The following is a 16,564-nucleotide window of genomic DNA, read 5'->3' as shown; positions in this document are numbered from 1 at the left end:
TGCCCCCCCCACCCCATCACATCAGAAAAGAGATACTAATTCTCTTTTCCCTCCCCAACCCCTTACACCTCACCACATATATTCATTCTTTCATCTAAGGGGAAACCAAACTGGAGGCAAATAAGTCAAGGTCTGTGACTTCAAGACCTCAGACTGTCTCATTTTCACCCAGGGAAGGTTTAAGTACTTCAAGGATAATCTCTAAGGGTAGAGATTCTTAACCTGAGAACCATGGATGATTCCTAGGGGGAGTGGGAAACTGGTGACATTGAACGTAATATTGTGCCCAAGTGTATTTTTCTAGGGAATGTAAATGTAGCCTGTGACTGTTTGTCAGAAGGGGCATAGAGGTGCAAGTCTGTTCAGCAAGAACCTTTATCGTTAAAAGGGCAAAGCACGTGGCCCTCAACTCCTGACAGGAAGCCTGTCTAGGTCACAGATGGTAGGAGAGTAAGTGGAAACAGCATTGTGGAAGCCAATATCTCTCGCCTTCTGAGTTTGCTCTAAATCTACTAATGAGTCTCAGTTACTTTGGACTAATTGGTGCCACCAGAAGAGGAGATGTTGCCAGACTGGGGTCCGCCAGGAACAACTCCTCAGCCTGCAGACTCTATCGCTGGGAGTGCAGAGTGGAGAGGAGCGGAATGATGTTTTGGTGGAAATGCTGATATTTGTCCAAGAACTTAAAGCAAGGGGAGGAGGAGGAAAAAGGTCCCCAGAAGGGCTACATTCTTGGCTCCTTCATGGCAAATGCTTGAAGCACTGTTTATTCAAATGTATAATAACAAGCACCAGAAAACAACATGCAACATTCTCCCCCCACCCCGATCTTCAATCCCAGAAGAAGGATACCTATGACCATGATAGTGGAGGGAACTCATGTTCAGGAAAGGTCCTAGGTGGGCACCCTGGCAGGGTCAGAGTTTACTAGGGCAAAGGGCAAGTGCCCTGCCTGTTGGCCTCCTGCGGCAACTGGAGAAACCAGCACCTTCTACCTCAGGACCCACTAGGCAAAGTGGTGATGCCAGCCCTAGTTGGAGGGGACATGAGTCCTATGAGGACAGCCGTGCACTCAGCATTTGACCCAGCCCAGCCCTCTGAAGGTAATGAGGTGAAGTAGCCTTTCCTCTTAGGGTGGCTATGGAGAGAGAGGCCATAGCCTAAATCAAGGCTCTTCAGGCTGAGAACAAGCCAGCCTCTTGAAGAGGAGAAAGAGCCTTCTCTGCTCTAGGGAGAATTCCGGGCTAGGAGTCCTTGGCAGGAGTGCATACCCACCCACCCCCTTTCCCTAGCTGAAGGGCCAATTAGTAACTTAGGCCCCCAAATGAGAACACTTTATCCATCACATTTCAGATAAATTACAAATACGTACACAGAATCCAAACAGAGTTCCAGTAGAAGCTGCTCACAGACCCTCACAGGGGCCAGCTTGAAGAAAACTGAAGGTCATCCCTTTGTTCTCTGTGTCTCTAGAGCTGTGGGCAAAACTGTCTCCCCTTGTCCTTGAGTAATCATGGGGACAGCTCAGGACAGAGAGGTTCAGACTTAGAAACACCCTTATCCCCATCTCCTATCTTCCCTCCTCAAATGCCTTCCCCCAAATCTAAAAAACAAAACAAAACACCTAATTTTTCACTGAAGGACTCTGGAGCATTTGAAGAGTGGGGAAACTGACCCAAAGAAGAAATGATTGGCCCGAAGTCAAAGGTCCTGACGCCTAGGTACCCCAGTAATGCACACATTACAATGGAGGGTGCTGAGGAAGGTGAGGAGGTTGGAGGGGTTGACTCAGTCCTGAGGAGAGACTGGCACAGGGCACATTTACCTTTGGGATGACATCTGGGCTAACTGGCACCGGATTGGAAAATGGCTGGATTCTGCCTTCTTCCTTCTTCCCTGGGCAGCCCTATGGCCAGGGCAGACTGAAATGTTTTGAGCTGGATGGGAGACAGATGGCCCTTATCCAGTCAGCACTGACTCTTGGGCCCTGGAGTCTGCAGAGGGACTGCGGAGGTGTCAGGAAGGGGAGACACACCAAAGACAAATATGGAACTGGGTCCCGAAGTAAAGAAGCACCAAGAGCATCAGCCTGCCCTGGACTGGGGTGGGTGTGTAGGGGGGACAGAGCTTGGAACAGATGCAGAAGCAGGGGAGGAATGGCGGGCAAAGGGAGAGGGCATGTTCTTTCGTAAAGGTGAGAAGGGGAAGTATGAAACGGGCCAGAGAAGGAGCAGGGCGGGAAAAAAACGAGCAGAGAGTAAGGAAGAAATGGGCCCATCCATCCATGTCCTGGGGCTCTGGGGCAACTTAGACTCATTATGGTCCTTTCTTACCCTTTCAGAGCCCCTATCTGGCCCTACAGGAATGAAAGGAAGGCCTGGACAGACTTTGAAAAGGATCTTGAATGCCTCAGACCCAAGAGGCTGGGGAAGGGAGAGGGACAGAGAGGTGGGAGGCGGGGAGGGCTGAAATGGAGATGCTCCTAGACCCCTCATCTTGTGTCCCAAGTGTGAGACCAAGCCCAAGAAGGAGGACAGGGAGGAAGGTAAGGAGTTTCTAGGGCAAGTATGAGTTGAGAGTGTTGGTGGAAGTGCCCCAGCCTGGAGGGGTGGAAGGACTAAGGGAATTTAAAAAAAACTGATTCCCCAGCAAGTTTTCTGGCTTCTGTTTCTTTAAGTTGCAACTCAATTGCAATTTATCTGCTCCCCACCAAGTCTCAGCCTACTTGGGACCCTCTGAAAGGCTGTTTTCTAGGCTAGTCCGCCTCCTGGGTTCCCACGTGATGGGCTCTGTGGGCAAACAGAGGCCAGAGGAGAGGGTGGGGACCATACTGAGCTCAGGCGGATTGGAGGTCGGCGCAGACACGGGGCCTTGATGACAGCCATTGAAGAGGGGTCACTAAACCACTGGTGGGCCCTCCATGCAAGGGGGCAGGGAGAAGGCTGCCAGCCAATTTCCCCTCCCCCCACTTTTATTGACGCTGGACAGACTGATAGAAGTGGCAGCGAGAAACCAGTCTCAGGTCTCCTGACCCCAACCTTTGCCTATAGCAGAGGCTGGTTCTCAAAGGCTGTGAGGGTACACGTAAGACCCCAAGTAAGATGCCTGGGTCCAGGCAGTAGATAAGAAGCACTGAGCTCCTGCCATCCAGGGCTCCAGCAAGAGGAGGGATAGGAAGCCACTGGGAGGGCTGCCCAGGTTTCCAACAGCTGATGACTGCCCATCCAGTGAAGACGTCTCATAGCTCAGAGCCCAGAATAATGGGGGAGGGGAGTTGGGGGAGGAAGAAGAGGGAGGTCCTGGAAGCCAGAGGCGGTTGAAGAGGCGCTGTCCTGTTCGGGAGTAGCCGGGTGGGGGCCGCTTACTGCTTCTCCACCGCTCCCTGCTCAGCTGCGCTCTCCTGGCCGGCGCCCTGGCCCTGGTCCTGGCCCTGCCCGTGCCACGGGGTCTCCTTGAACACAAACCAACAGTTCCCGGCCCACAGGAAGAAGCTGATAAAGCCAAAGAGCTGCAAAGACATCAGGGGGAGGGTGGCTTATGAGAATAGGAGGGCATCCTGGGAACAGGGAGGGGGAGTACCTGTGTGTTGGGGGGTGGGGGAGGTGCAGAGGGCTAGAAAGACTAAAAGAGAACTGCATGTAGAGTCAGGGTTTAAGGCCACCACCCACTAAGGGATTCTCTGGTGAAAGTGTCTAACTCTGTCCACAGCATGCACCCAAGTTGTGGCTTGGTCGCTAGGAGAACCTGGCTCCTGGAGTGGAGCACCGTGCAAAGCATAGCAAGGAGCAAGGGCTCTAGTGGCGCTTCCCACAGCGTCCGCAGGCCGTTTTCCGAAGGCCTTGTCGGGGTGGGTGGGGCCAGAGCTGTCCAAGGTGCTCCTTCCCTAGGGTAGCGACCCAGCCAGCTCTATCCAAATATTTATTCAAAATATTTAAAAACCTATCAGCAGGGAGTATTTAGGGGGAAGTGTACTGATGTCTGCAATAAACTTTGAAATGCATTAAAAATAAGACGGATCGATAGATGAAGAGAGGCAGATAGATACAGGACAAAGCAAGTCTAGTAAAATGTTAATGGTACAGTCTGGCTGATGAGTGCATGGCCGTTCATTGTAAAAGTCTTTCAACTTCGCCGAATGTGTGAACATTTTTACAGTAAAAGGCTGTGGGGCTAACACCTATCAGCAGGGTTCAAGCAAGGTCTAGAAGGCTCCCTGGTGTGCCAGCCATTAAACCTTTCAGTTGCTGGGCCCGGGGAAGGTTCAGGCCATTTTCAGGGCAGGGCTGAGGCGGCTGGGCTGACAGGAGGGCATTTGCAAAGCTCAGCTACTTACCAACTAATATGGAGATGTTTCAATGTTCTAACAGCTGGGGTGGCCAAATACATGCATACCAGCTAGACCCACCACTGCCCAAAGACCTTTTCCAGCCTGGAGGCCTGAGTGACAATAAGCCCCTTCTCACCCACTCTGGGTCTGCCCCCCGCTTTGAGCCCAGTCACAGCCCGAGGCTCCCCCTCCACCTGCTCATGTGTGTACATTCACACAGACTGTAAAGAGGCAGGAGGAGGGAGAGGCAGTCACAAAGAGCACGCCTGGAGGTGGGGAGAAGAGAGGGAAATGGGAGGCAGAGGGCAGAAGGAGGAAGGCACAGGAGGCTGAGTGGCTCTTGGGTTCCCCCTGCCCAAATGTCCCTCAGGGTCAGCCGGGGGCCAGCAGCCAGCATTAGGTGCAGCGGAAGCACTGGCTGCCAGTGCCGGGGAGGGCAGCTGTGAAGACACCCTCTCTGTCCCTCTCAGACCCTGCTGTGACAGGCCTGGGCAGCTGGGAGTATGCTGCCTTCCCCAGACCCCTTCAGTGGCCACAGGTCTCACCACGGAGATGTTGGCCAGTCCCATGGAGGGCGTGGCCCCGGCACTGCACACCGCCTCCTCTCCATGGCACACAGACATGGCTGCTGTCAGGCTGGATGGTCGTGTGGCCCCCTTGACGTCAGTCAGGCCCTTGCCCCAGGCAGCTGCAGCTACCAGCCAGAAAAAGGTGAAGGAGACAGTCACACAGAAGTCCTGGGAGGAGCAGAGGGACAGGAAATACAATCAGAAAGGCCTCCATGATTCTGTACTTCTTTTCGTCTTGCCATAAGACACTGGAATCCTGGGGTCCCAGGACAGCTGCCTCTTCCTATCCTACCCAACACCTAGAGCTTCAGGGAACTCAGATCATCCTAGGGAATCTGCCACCAAGAGAATCCCGCCAGCCAGTGCTACCCCTGCCCATGCCCTCAGAACTGAGGTCAGGTAACAATGTGCCCAGGCATCTGTTGGTCAGTGTCATCCCTAAACCCACGTGGCCTAAACTTGACACTCTCCCCACGCCCAGCCTTTCCTTTGATCGCCACTGCTCAGTTACAAGTGGTGGCAGAGTGAGGGCAGACTGCAGGAGATAAATGGGGTCCCCTAAGGCACCCTTTCCACCTTGGATGCCTGGGATAGGGAGAAAGTAAAGGAGAAATAATATTGATAATAGCTAGCACTTATGGAGGCTAACTATACACCAGGTATTTTACATGCATGTTCACTTTATCCTTCCAAAACACTATTAGATAGTTATTATTTTATTCCCATTTTATAGTTGAGGAAACTGAGAGTTAGAGAGGTTAAGGAAATTGTCAAGAGCACACAGCTAGTAAGGGACGGTGCTGGGATTTGAACCCAAGCAATCAGACTTCAGCGCCTGCTTCTTGAAGCTATTGTGCCTACTTTGAGTAGAGCAAGCGATGGGAGGTTGGTAGACGCAGAGTCTTGGGACATGGGCCTTCCACTGGCCCGAGGACCTGTGGCAGCCCCAGCACCCGAAGGGACCAGCAGCAAAGAGCTGGCAGGGAGATTGAGGAGGTTAACATCCGAGTGTCAGGGACCCAGGAAAGCCACCATGTTTGTCCTCAGCCCGGAAACGTATGTCTCCTCAGTGCCTCCACCCCATCCCTCCTGCCTGTGCCCACTCACCACCAGGGGGAAGCGCCTGTTCTCCGTGTAGATGTTGTGGAAACGCAGGTAGAGGACGAGTGCAGCTATGGTGTAGAAGAAGGAAAAGATGCCCAGGGTCACGAAGAACTCGGCGGGGGCAGAGAAGTCCCCCATGAGATGCATGGTCTTGGAGGTGGATTCATCGTCGCAGAGGGGCATCTCATACTGGACCCGGTTCAACCTGCAGGTGGCACGGAGCCCACCCTGAGCTCAGGGCGATCCTCTCCCTGTGGAGGCAGTGGGCTTCCCCTGCCCCAGGAGCAGTCCTGCACTAGTTCTCACCCAAGGACTCTTACAGAACCAAGAAAGGGGCAGGTAGGGAGGAAAGTTTCTGGAGGGAACCTTGCAGTCAGGACAGGAATTTTCCTGGAATTCTGGTCAAACTCTACCTCCCTCTCAGCCACCACCCCACACTCATCCACCCTGCCGAGATACGGTGACCCTGTATTTCCAAGTATCTCCACGACCCTTTAGATTGTAACCACAGTATATATAGTTCATCTATTTCTGGTAGCCAAACCACCAGGGAAATCAGCTTCATTCTGTCCCTGGGAAAGCACAGGTCCACAGTGGCCAAGTTAAGATTGGAATCACCCATTCTCAGGCTTTATTTAGGTCCCCCAATGAGACCACACTGGACAAAATCAAGAGACAAAAACAAATACCCTATTATGAACAAGAGACAGCTAATCTAACTTGGCTGCTGCTACTAGAAATTTCTGAAAAGCTGAGCGCTGTCCCCATTCCCCGCTGAACACTTGGGCTCTCCCTTCTCTAAGCTCCCAAACACTCAGGAAAGAGTATTGTCTTCTACCTCCTGGCCAAGGTATACCCCCTTGTATTCTGGTGGTACTGGTGAGCATCCCCCATCAGCTCTTCAGGATCTGAGTACTGACAAGCTTCCTTACCTTCAAGGCAGGGAGGAGGCTGCTGAGGGTTGAGAACCCTCCACCCCACACTGCATGGGTTCTTTCTGTAACAGCTGTTGTTACCTGCTATTGGTTATCCATGGACTGCAACTTTATTATAACAGGGATCTTTTTGAGTTTCCCTTATATTTTTCTCTGGCCAGTGTGTCTGAAATTCCTAAAGGGCAGGAAGGACCTGAGCCTTGTAATTCTATCTGAAACTGGAGTGGCACACAACAAAAGGTCTTTAGGTTTCTGGAGGAGAAAGAGACCAAGCAGGTCCTGCCAATCCAATGAGAGAGGCTATGCGGGGTCAGAATCAACTCCTGCTCACCTGAAGGGATAGCCGAACGAAACAAGGATGGTGCTCACGTCCTTGGCTTCGTTGTTGCAGCGAACCGTTGCTCCTGTTTCCCCACTGTAGGAGCCGCAGGACCCGAAGGCGAAAATAGCAAAGAGCTGAGGGAGAGTGAAGCCCCTCTGAGAGTCAGAAGGTCTCAGCTGGCCAAGGTCTATCACTTCAGAACCACCCTCTGACTCTCAGCCGGTGCAGATATGGGGGCGGAGGGAGGGCCAGGAGCCCCTTTAATCAAGTCCCTCCGGGCCAGGGACCCATGGCTTCCTTTGGTCTCCCAGCCTCAGGGTGCTGCGTTCACTGCACAGCGTGCTGGACCAAATAGCCAAATGAATACGGTTGACTTTGACTGGTACCTGGGAGGGAGATGAAGAGGGAGAAATGGGCAGTTTCCAGGTCTCCCCATCGGATGTGACACTGGAGACCACAGGTAGCCTCCTTAAGATGACGACTGACACAAAGCAATTTAGGCTTTGGAAACCTCTATCTCAAAGTTGGACTTGAATTTCCTCCCCAAGGGAGAAGCACCCTAGAAATAGACTTCCCTGCACCAATCTAGATCAGGAGTGCATGGAATTCTTTCCATTTCTCCTCTGAAGCCGTCAATGAATCTTGCCATTACCTTCTTGCTAACTTCCAATGGCTTCCTGCCTCAGTGGAGGTATAGCTAGAGGGGACAACCTCTGCCAAGCCTTCCGAGGGGCCTAGGGGGCAGGGGCCCGGCTGCTTTGTACTGCCAGCTAACTCCTCTCCCCCAAAGGCACCTTTCCTTTGGCAACTGTGCTGGCTGGGTTGATGACGGCAGTCCTGGCTCAAGCCCAGAGAAAAGTATCCTCAACTTGCCTTATCAGCCTCTGCTTTTTCCCCAGTGGTGTTTCCCTTTATAATCCGTTGCTGCTGCCATTTCTCAGTGTTAAGAACCAGAGGCGTTTCGGATCACATGAACTGTTTTCCTCTTCACCTTTCATCCCATTTTACTAAACCTCCTGCCTTGAATGACATGAAATTCCCTCATCCTATGATTTTCTAATTTCTTTCTGGGGATACACACTTTGGTTAGAAGGAGGTGAGAAATTGGAGTCTCTGATCCTCCCACATTATCCGTTCAGGGCTCATTTCCTGTGCACTTACCATTGGCTTGTGCACGATATAATCATGTGTATTAAGCAGTGAGCTTATTCTGTTAATTGTTCACTTTTTGTACGTTTCTTTGCGATTTGGTATCTTGGATATTAAGCACCTAGAAGACAGCTAATTCACATCCCAGTCCTGCATCCAGTGTTTATAGAATAGAGTTGTGTTCACATTATTTTGCTAATCCTTGATAGTATTGTGGAGTGAAGAGCCCTGGATCAGGAGTCTGGAAATCCAGGTCCTGGTCCTGGCCCTGTCACTAACTGGCAGGGTGACCTCTAATAAGTCATTCTGCTCTCTGAGTCTCAGTTTCCTCCTCTGTAAAATGAGGAGTTTGGAGCAGGTAATCCAAAGGCCTTTTCCAACTCTATGATTCTCTCACTCTCTGAGGGTAACGCTATCAGCGTGCCCTTGGCTGGGCTTGCCAGCAGCTGCGCTCTGTCCCTGGGTGGTGTCTGGTGCCACTGCCCCACCTTGCATCACCTGGCCTGGCAGATCTTCTTCATGCTGGAGCCACTGACCCCTCTCTAAAGGTCATAATGGGTACCTCTCTGTTCCTAGGAGGTTTAGTTCAAACAAATGACAATTGTCTCCATCTTAAAAATCATCCAGGAAAGGAGACAGTATAACCTCTCTCCAATGCCTGCTTAACCTCCTGATCTGACTTACATTACAGAGGCTGCAATAGAGCCCTGTTTGCTCATCTTCTTGACAGGCCTGGAGAGAAGTTACTCAAAGCCTCTGCATCATTATCCTTTACATACTCCAATTTGCCTCCCTGGCATAACAGTGGAACTTCTCTAGCTCGTCCTCGTAAGAATTCTCCAATCTTGTCAGCTCTGTTTCTTGTCAGTTCTCTGATTCCTCTTGGAAGTTTCTTTGTTCCTCTTAGCTTCTGGGGCCCAGAACTGGACACAGTTAAGGCGTTACATTCTGGGAAGGGCAGACAGTTGGATATATGTTTACTGTTGGCAGTTAGCCAGTGAATGGCTCTGTAATAGGTTCCCCCCAAAAGTAGGTACTCCTAACTTGGGGCAATGAACAGTTAGTTATGGAGCCTGCTTTTTACTAGCACGCTCTTGACTGGCACTCCTGACCATTTACAGAAAGATGTCATTTACTGAGCATATACTATGTACCCGGCATTGTTCTAGGCGATATGATTTATTAGTGAACAAAAGAGAAAAAAACCCTCTGTCTTCATGGAGCTCCTACTATAGAGCTGCACTATTCACAATGGTAGCCACTAGCCAAGTGTGGCTATTTACATTTAAATTAATTAAAATTAAATAACACTTAAAATTCAGTTGCTCACACACACTGGCCACATTTCAAGTGCTCCCTAGGCACATGTGACTAGCAGGTTCCATACTGGACAACACAGATTATAGAGCTTTTCCATCATTGCGGGAAGTTCTGCTATGGCCAGATGACAACCTTGAGGTTCTGAAAATCCTGAACCCTCCTTTACGATTCCTCTCTGGGCAAAATATACCCATAGTAACTTCAGTATTAACTGTACTCTCTTCTATTCTGATTCTTTGAAAGTCAGGAGCCTCTAAACACCTTATATAACTTTATTAACCAGAATATATGATTCAATTTGAACATAACACAGTCAGATGGTGTCAGGTAACAGATGACAGTTGGCTATGCAAGTGAACGGATGGAGGAATCTCAGCAAAATCTCACAGGTTCACAGAGCAAAAAGGATCTCAGAGATTATCAAGTACAATAGTCTCATTTCATAGAGGTGGAAACTGAAGTCCCAAAAGATTAAGTGACTTCCCCAAGGTCACAGTTAGCCAATGTGAGAGCCAGGCTTAGAATTCACAACTCCTGATTCCCAGTTCTGTGCTCTTTCTACGTCACCCATTCATTAATCAACAAAGAGTTATCGAGCATCTACTTTGTGCCAGGTGCTGCAGAATCTAAGTTGAATAAGACCTGGTGCCTGCTCTCAAGAGTCTGCATCCAGAAAGGAGAGAGTCGTGCTCAAATAAAAACCAAAACAGAACCCTGCATCACAAGAGTTATAAAGGCTGAAAAAGATCTCTACCATGTGCAGGGAGGATTGCAAAGAGAGAGGAAGTAGCTCTGCACCTGGGATGCAGGAGCAGAGAAAGACACGCTTTCCCAGCCTCCTCTACCTTTCTGTATCAGATATGCTTTCTTCCTTAACTGTGCCAGGTGACTGAGCCACAGGGAAGAGTAGGGAAGAACAGAAACCACCCCTGTCACCAAGCACAAGGCTCTGAGCCAAAAAAGCTGGTCATAAAGAACAGGAGCCACGAAGACATGGAGACCCTAAGACAAGGGGCAACTCCAGAGCTCTGGTACCAACCAGCCTTCCTCCTCATGGACCTGCATTGCTGGGAGCAGCAGTGGTCATACACTGCCACCCTCCTCCCCCTCTTCCTCCTCCTCCTCCTCCTCTTCCCCCTTCCCCTCCTCCCTCTGCATCTCTCTTTTTTTTAAAAAATAAATTTATTTATTTTATTTTTGGCTGCCATTGGGTCTTTGTTGCTGTGCCCGGGCTTTCTCTAGTTGCAGTACTACTCTTTGTTGCGGTGCACGGGCTTCTCATTGCAGTGGCTTCTCTTGTTGTGGAGCACAGGCTCTAGGCACGCAGGCTTCAGCAGTTGTGGTACGTGGGCTCTAGAGAGAAGGCTCAGTAGTTGTGGCGCACGGGCTTAGTTACTCCACGACATGTGGGATCTTCCTGGACCAGGGCTCGAACCCGTGTCCCCTGCATTGGCAGGCGGATTCTTAACCACTGCGCCACCAGGGAAGCCCTCTGCATCTCTTTTGGAAAGATGTCAGAATAACCTTGCTACTTTAAGGATGAGGCTCCACTTTGGTGCTGACTTGCTTTTTGGTGATAATCCTTTGTCAGTCCTGAGAACACTAACATTTCCACTTAGTGCAGGGCACAAGAAAGACAAGTTCTCCCCCAAATCCTATTCCCACAATCTTCTCACTGGTTTTTATAGACTCTGGTGGTGTACTTTCGAATTCCCCACATTTACAGAAATACCTTATTTTCATTACAGAGACCCCAGGGCCAAATAAGTGACTTTGGCACCTCAAAGGTGAATTACTGATCAAGGGCACACCAAGTTAAAGGTAACGTGACATTATCGATACAGTAACTGAGTAATCCAGGAGATTCGTACCTTACCCTCAAAGTGAGGATTTGGCAGTGACATCTGAATAATCTCACCAAAGGACAAGTCTAGCTGACAGTCTGCATAAGGGGGAAAGTTAGGGAGAAGGAGAGGTTTGGGAACAAACACTTGCTGAATATCTCCTGGACTGCCAGGCTCACCATGGTCTTCCTGAATGCTCCAATGCTTTACAGATATTAGCTCCTGTAATCCTCCCAGTGAGCTCATGAGATAGATCTTACCCTCATCTACAGATAAGAAACTGAGACCCATGAAGATTTCATCACTTACCCTACGTTCCATAGCTAGAAAGCAGAGAAAAACTAGTTCTCCAATAATTGGTATATGCCTATGTTATTTTCCTAGCTTAGTGTAGACTTAGTGAGACCCCAGAACTGCAATTGAGGTGAGATTAATCTTTAAATTTTAAGGAGATACCCCAAGCTAAGCTCCTCACTAATAAAAGAATAACATTACTTTTATCTCACCAGGATTCCAGTAAAACCTTTGCTTTTTGTAATAGCGACAACAAAGTTTTCAATTATCATTACAATAACTGCAGGTTCCTCTGTGGTTTTTTCCCCCTTTTCCAGACCGGAGTATTTGATCCCTCCAAGCAGGAAATATGCAAAAAGTCCCAAACGACATTTTCACTGTCATTTTGGTGCTGGTTCCTGGTGCTGGTTCCTGTGTTCACCTGCAGAGACTCAGAGCAAGTGAAACTCACTCTGAATTCAGGCTACCAGGATGGCAGTAAAAGCAAATCATGTCTCTTTATGATGCTACCCTTCGAATGAAGGCTGAGTGCAGAGCCTAGCCCTGGACTCTTGGATTGAGTATTATGAGAGAAAGGCATAACTTCCTCTCTAAGAAGCTGAGGATCTTAACAAGTCAAACAGGGGGCTTCCCTTCCCCGGTGGCGCAGTGGTTGAGAATCCGCCTGCCGATGCAGGAGACACGGGTTCATGCCCCGGTCCGGGAAGATCCCATGTGCCGTGGAGCGGCTGGGCCCGTGAGCCATGGCCGCTGAGCCTGCGCGTCCGGAGCCTGTGCTCCGCAACGGGAGAGGCCATAACAGTGAGAGGCCCGCGTACCGCAAAAAAGTCAAACAGGTCTTAATTCTTAGGGATCAGAACTGACTGTGGGAGGAGACTAGGCATTGCTTTGTGCAGCCTTATAGAAATGTTGTGGGTATTGGTTGGGGGAGGGTTGGGAAAAGGATAGAAAGGTTAAAGAAGGAAGCTTTTCAGAATCCCTCCCATGGAGGATGATTCCATGGTCCAACAACCTCATTGTTTCCCTCATCCCTTGACAGCCTTTCTCAAATTTCCCTTAGATACATTTGTCTAATGATAAAATTGTACCCTTACATTTCTGGTTCTGCTCCTCTGGACCACTCATAATGGATCCCTAGTTTTGGATGGTAGACACACAGAGCCTTAATATTCTTCTACGGCCCCCTCAAGTACTCAAGTGGTGGCTCATGGCACGGAAGTGGGGGGGAGGTGAAAGAGCTCAGTCAGCAGTAGTTCCAACCGCTCTTGAGGCAGTAGAGAGAGTGGAAAGTCCCCAACAGGTCCCAGAGTTTGCACTTGGGAGCTCCGCATGCTGGCCTGTAGCCCCAGTCAGGGTCTCAGATATCCAGAGGTAACCCCAAATGCACTATTGCCCCCGAATTCCAGATCTGATGATTCTCGTCCAAAGGATGATTTAAGAATCAGCGACACAGTGCTAACTCCTGTCTCAATGAGTTAAAAGCCCCTTAGAACTCAATCCTCCTCAGTATTAATGGTAACTTATTCCCTAGCTGAATTCTGTGCTGAAAGCACATTAATTAAGTTATTCACACACCATTTGGTGTGTGGATTGTCTAACTTAAATCTCTTCTCTGACAGTGCAATAACTGCTCTCAAAAAGTCTTTATGATTTGAAAGAGCGACTGCACCTGTCCACATTCCTAATTTATACCCAGGAGGCCTTGGGCACCACGAAGGACAGAGAACATGCTAATGTCTCGAAGTACCAGTGAGGCAGGAGAAGGTGGTATTTCCCCTGTACCACTGCAGGGGAAACTGAGGCCCTGGGCAAATGATTTCGTCAAGGTCACAGGATAAGTCTAACCCAAGGGCAATGTTCTAGCATGCCAACCCATTTAGAGCAGAAAGGGACCCTAGGGATGGTCTGAACATTTGATTAACATGGAAACTGAAGTCCAAAGAAGAGATTTGTCCAGGGTCAAGTAAGTAGAAAAGGCAGGTCCAGGTCTAGAACCCAGGGCCCCAGCTTTCTAGCTCAATATTCTATCTTATTCTACAAGCCACATTTTGGCTGATTTTTATTGTGTCTTACTATTTTTTCTTTTATGTAATCCTAGAGCCATGAACTCCATTCATTCATTCATCCACTCCCTCACGCAGTTACAGGAACGCAGATTACTCTAGTGACCTCAACAGGACAGCTGCCAGTCAGGACCCTGTCCCATGAATCCACCTCCAGGATCAGTCAGGTCCTGGTGGGTTTGGGGACAGGATGGTTTCCATCGCCTGCCTCCTTCCGTCCTCTGCCCTCTGCAGCTTTCCTCATTCCCACTTGTCCTCTTCGCCCCTCCCGCCACCGAGGAGTGGTATGTGCAGGATCAGAGTTCTGGAAAGGTTACACCCGGGTCCTCTCGCCCGGGTGAAATGTGAGCGCCCTGGGCAAAGACTCCTTGCACATAGAAGGACCGAATCCGGGGCTCCGCATGCTTCGTTCTTCACCCTCCTGCCACCAAGTGCTGGAGAAGCAGCCCCAGCCCGCCCCTCCCCCGCCCACCTGTCGCCGCCCCCCACCCTTCCTCCGGGACCGGCCTCAGCACCTCCCCGCCCCCCACTTCGGCCACATTGCTCGGGTCAGCGTCACAGCCCAGGCTCCCGAAATAGCCCTCGTCTGGGGCAGCGACTCACCCACTGGAGAACTTTGATGAAGCCCAGCGGCTCCTCCAGCCGCCTCCAGCGCAGCCCCACGAGCAGGCGGTCCACCTGCGGGGACAGGGCCCGGGGTCAGGGCGGTGGGGGACCCAGGAAAGCGCTGGCCCTCTTCCTCCCACTCACACCCGGGAGAGAGGGGAGAATTAGGGTCGGCCCGACACCCAGGTGGAGAAGGGGCGGCGAGAGAGCCCCAGCGGCGTGCAGGGAGTACCTGCTGGCGCGGCGACTTGTCCGTCGTGCGACTGGAGCTCTCCGTCGAGGACATGCTGGCGCTGCGGGGCCGGGGCGCGGCGCGCGGTCCACGGGGACCGCGGTGGGGCTCGGGGCTGCTGACCCGCGGCGGGGGAAGCGAGCTGTACCGAAGCGCGAGCGGCCGTTGGCGGCCCGGGATCCAGTCTGGCTGGGTGGGTCGCGGGGGCGCTGCTGCTTGCGCTCGCCGAGGCCGCGGCCGCCGCTCTACCCCGCCGGCTGCAGAAAACCCCCGAGTCCAATTCAAACTTCTGTCAAACTCGCGAACGAACTTGGCAGTAGAGTCACGTGGCGTGCGCTTGAGAACCCTCCTCCCGCCCCCTTAGCTCCCGGGTCCCTGCCCGCAGGATGCCTTAAAGGGACCTGTGGCCTCTGCGGGCAGTTCGACCGCGAGGGGGCTCAGGTTCCTTGCCAGGAGCCTCCAGGGCCAGTCCCAAGCGAGACATCACAGCTGCCCCGACCCGTAGCCAAAGTCGGGAACCAGCCTGGCGCGCTGGCAATCATCGGCTCCTAGTTTATCTTTACCAATTTTCCTGGATTTGGAGCTGCTCTGTGCCGTTTTTTCTTCTTTCACACCATAATACTCAGAACCTAAAGGATTTTCATAAAGGCATTATCAGGGCTGAAATAAAGTTCTAAAACTTATGGTTAACAAACTGCTTGCTTCCAAAATCTTCAAGAGCCAGTACAGACGAAACGGGCAATAGACTGTAACTGACTTATTGTTCTGTCTTGTTAGGCGTTGCTTTAATTTGTTAACACCAAAAGCATTCTTACGTTAGTGATTTAAAAGTTATGGATCATTTAAAAGTATAAACTCAATCTCCTTTAAAATAGCCCTCGCCATTTAAATGAGAGTGAAAATATTCTTTGAGGAATGGCGGGGGAGGGGGGGTTGGCTTAGAAGATGTACTTTGTGTTGAAAAGTTGACGTTGTTGCATATGATCCACCGTAAATCGGTCCCTAATTTTCAAGATGTGTTCCGCAGGAGCCTGAATGAGTAATGATGAATATTACACATTCGGTTTGCCGGAGTGTAAATATAAGTAGTGAAAGGTTAAGTGATTTGCCCAAGGTCACTGAGTGAGACAGTGGGAGGTAGGCAAAGAACCTGCCTTCACCTCCTAAGAATTGACTTGTAAATGTGTATCCATCGCCTGGGAATCATTCCTGGAGGCCCCTTCTGGTACTTCAGGATGACTGTTTTTTGAACATTTAGCTATTATTAATACAATTTGTTCCCCCACTAAATAAGTGCCTTCCAAGGTTGGGGTGGGGGGAGTGACTGGGGTCAAGTCACCTGAGTTTGAAGGGAACTTCTCCAGTGGACTTCCATGCAAATCTAGGCTAAACAAGGAACTACTGAGTCCCCAATCCACTTCAGATTCCTTTTCTATGGAATAGGGATAATAATTTCTGTCCTTATTTCATAAAGTGATAATGAGGCTTAAGTGGCGTGAGGTATGTAAATGCCCACACTACACAAATATGAAATAATCTACTCATTACCGATGTCGACAACAATATGCATACAGAATACAACACAAGCAGAAAAGAATCAGAATAACACAGCAAAATCCACACACCCACCAACCAGCCTTGTTAAATTTTAACACTCTTCCTCATTTGTCTCAAATCTATTCCTTAAAAACAAAATTAAAATGGCATATAAAATTGAACCCCTGTGTGTGTAGTATTCCATCCTATTACAAAATATGATCCATCACTGTTTATTCACCTGCCAAAATACATTTGGGTTA

The 16,564-nt window shown here is 50.2% G+C and overlaps 1 protein-coding gene across 1 annotated transcript; it reads right to left on the bottom strand.

Moving 5' to 3' along the window:
* Nucleotides 1-3,361: 3,361 nt before the first annotated feature.
* On the bottom strand, nt 3,362-14,819 carry SYPL2 (synaptophysin like 2). Its single transcript, XM_032604411.1, has 6 exons — nt 14,766-14,819; nt 14,531-14,605; nt 7,267-7,391; nt 6,004-6,205; nt 4,873-5,064; nt 3,362-3,508 (listed from the first exon to the last, which is right to left on the bottom strand). Exons 1-6 carry the CDS (start codon nt 14,817-14,819, stop codon nt 3,362-3,364), a joined length of 795 nt encoding a protein of 264 aa, XP_032460302.1.
* Nucleotides 14,820-16,564: the final 1,745 nt, after the last annotated feature.

This window comes from Phocoena sinus, chromosome 1, assembly GCF_008692025.1.
Source record: "Phocoena sinus isolate mPhoSin1 chromosome 1, mPhoSin1.pri, whole genome shotgun sequence".
In the NCBI taxonomy this organism is placed as follows: Eukaryota; Metazoa; Chordata; class Mammalia; order Artiodactyla; family Phocoenidae; genus Phocoena; species Phocoena sinus.
The sequence above is the reverse complement of the archived record's forward strand: the minus strand, read 5'-3'. Positions and strand labels throughout refer to the sequence as shown.

What these genes read in the sequence shown, in the direction of transcription:
- SYPL2 (XM_032604411.1), bottom strand. Translation starts at nt 14,819, where the DNA reads ATGTCCTCGACGGAGAGCTCCAGTCGCACGACGGACAAGTCGCCGCGC. An exon ending in TCGTTCGGCTATCCCTTCAG is followed by an intron (nt 6,206 to 7,266) that starts GTGAGCAGGAGT and finishes TGCCACCTGCAG; the next exon opens with GTTGAACCGGGTCCAGTATG. An exon ending in ACAGGCGCTTCCCCCTGGTG is followed by an intron (nt 5,065 to 6,003) that starts GTGAGTGGGCAC and finishes TGCTCCTCCCAG; the next exon opens with GACTTCTGTGTGACTGTCTC.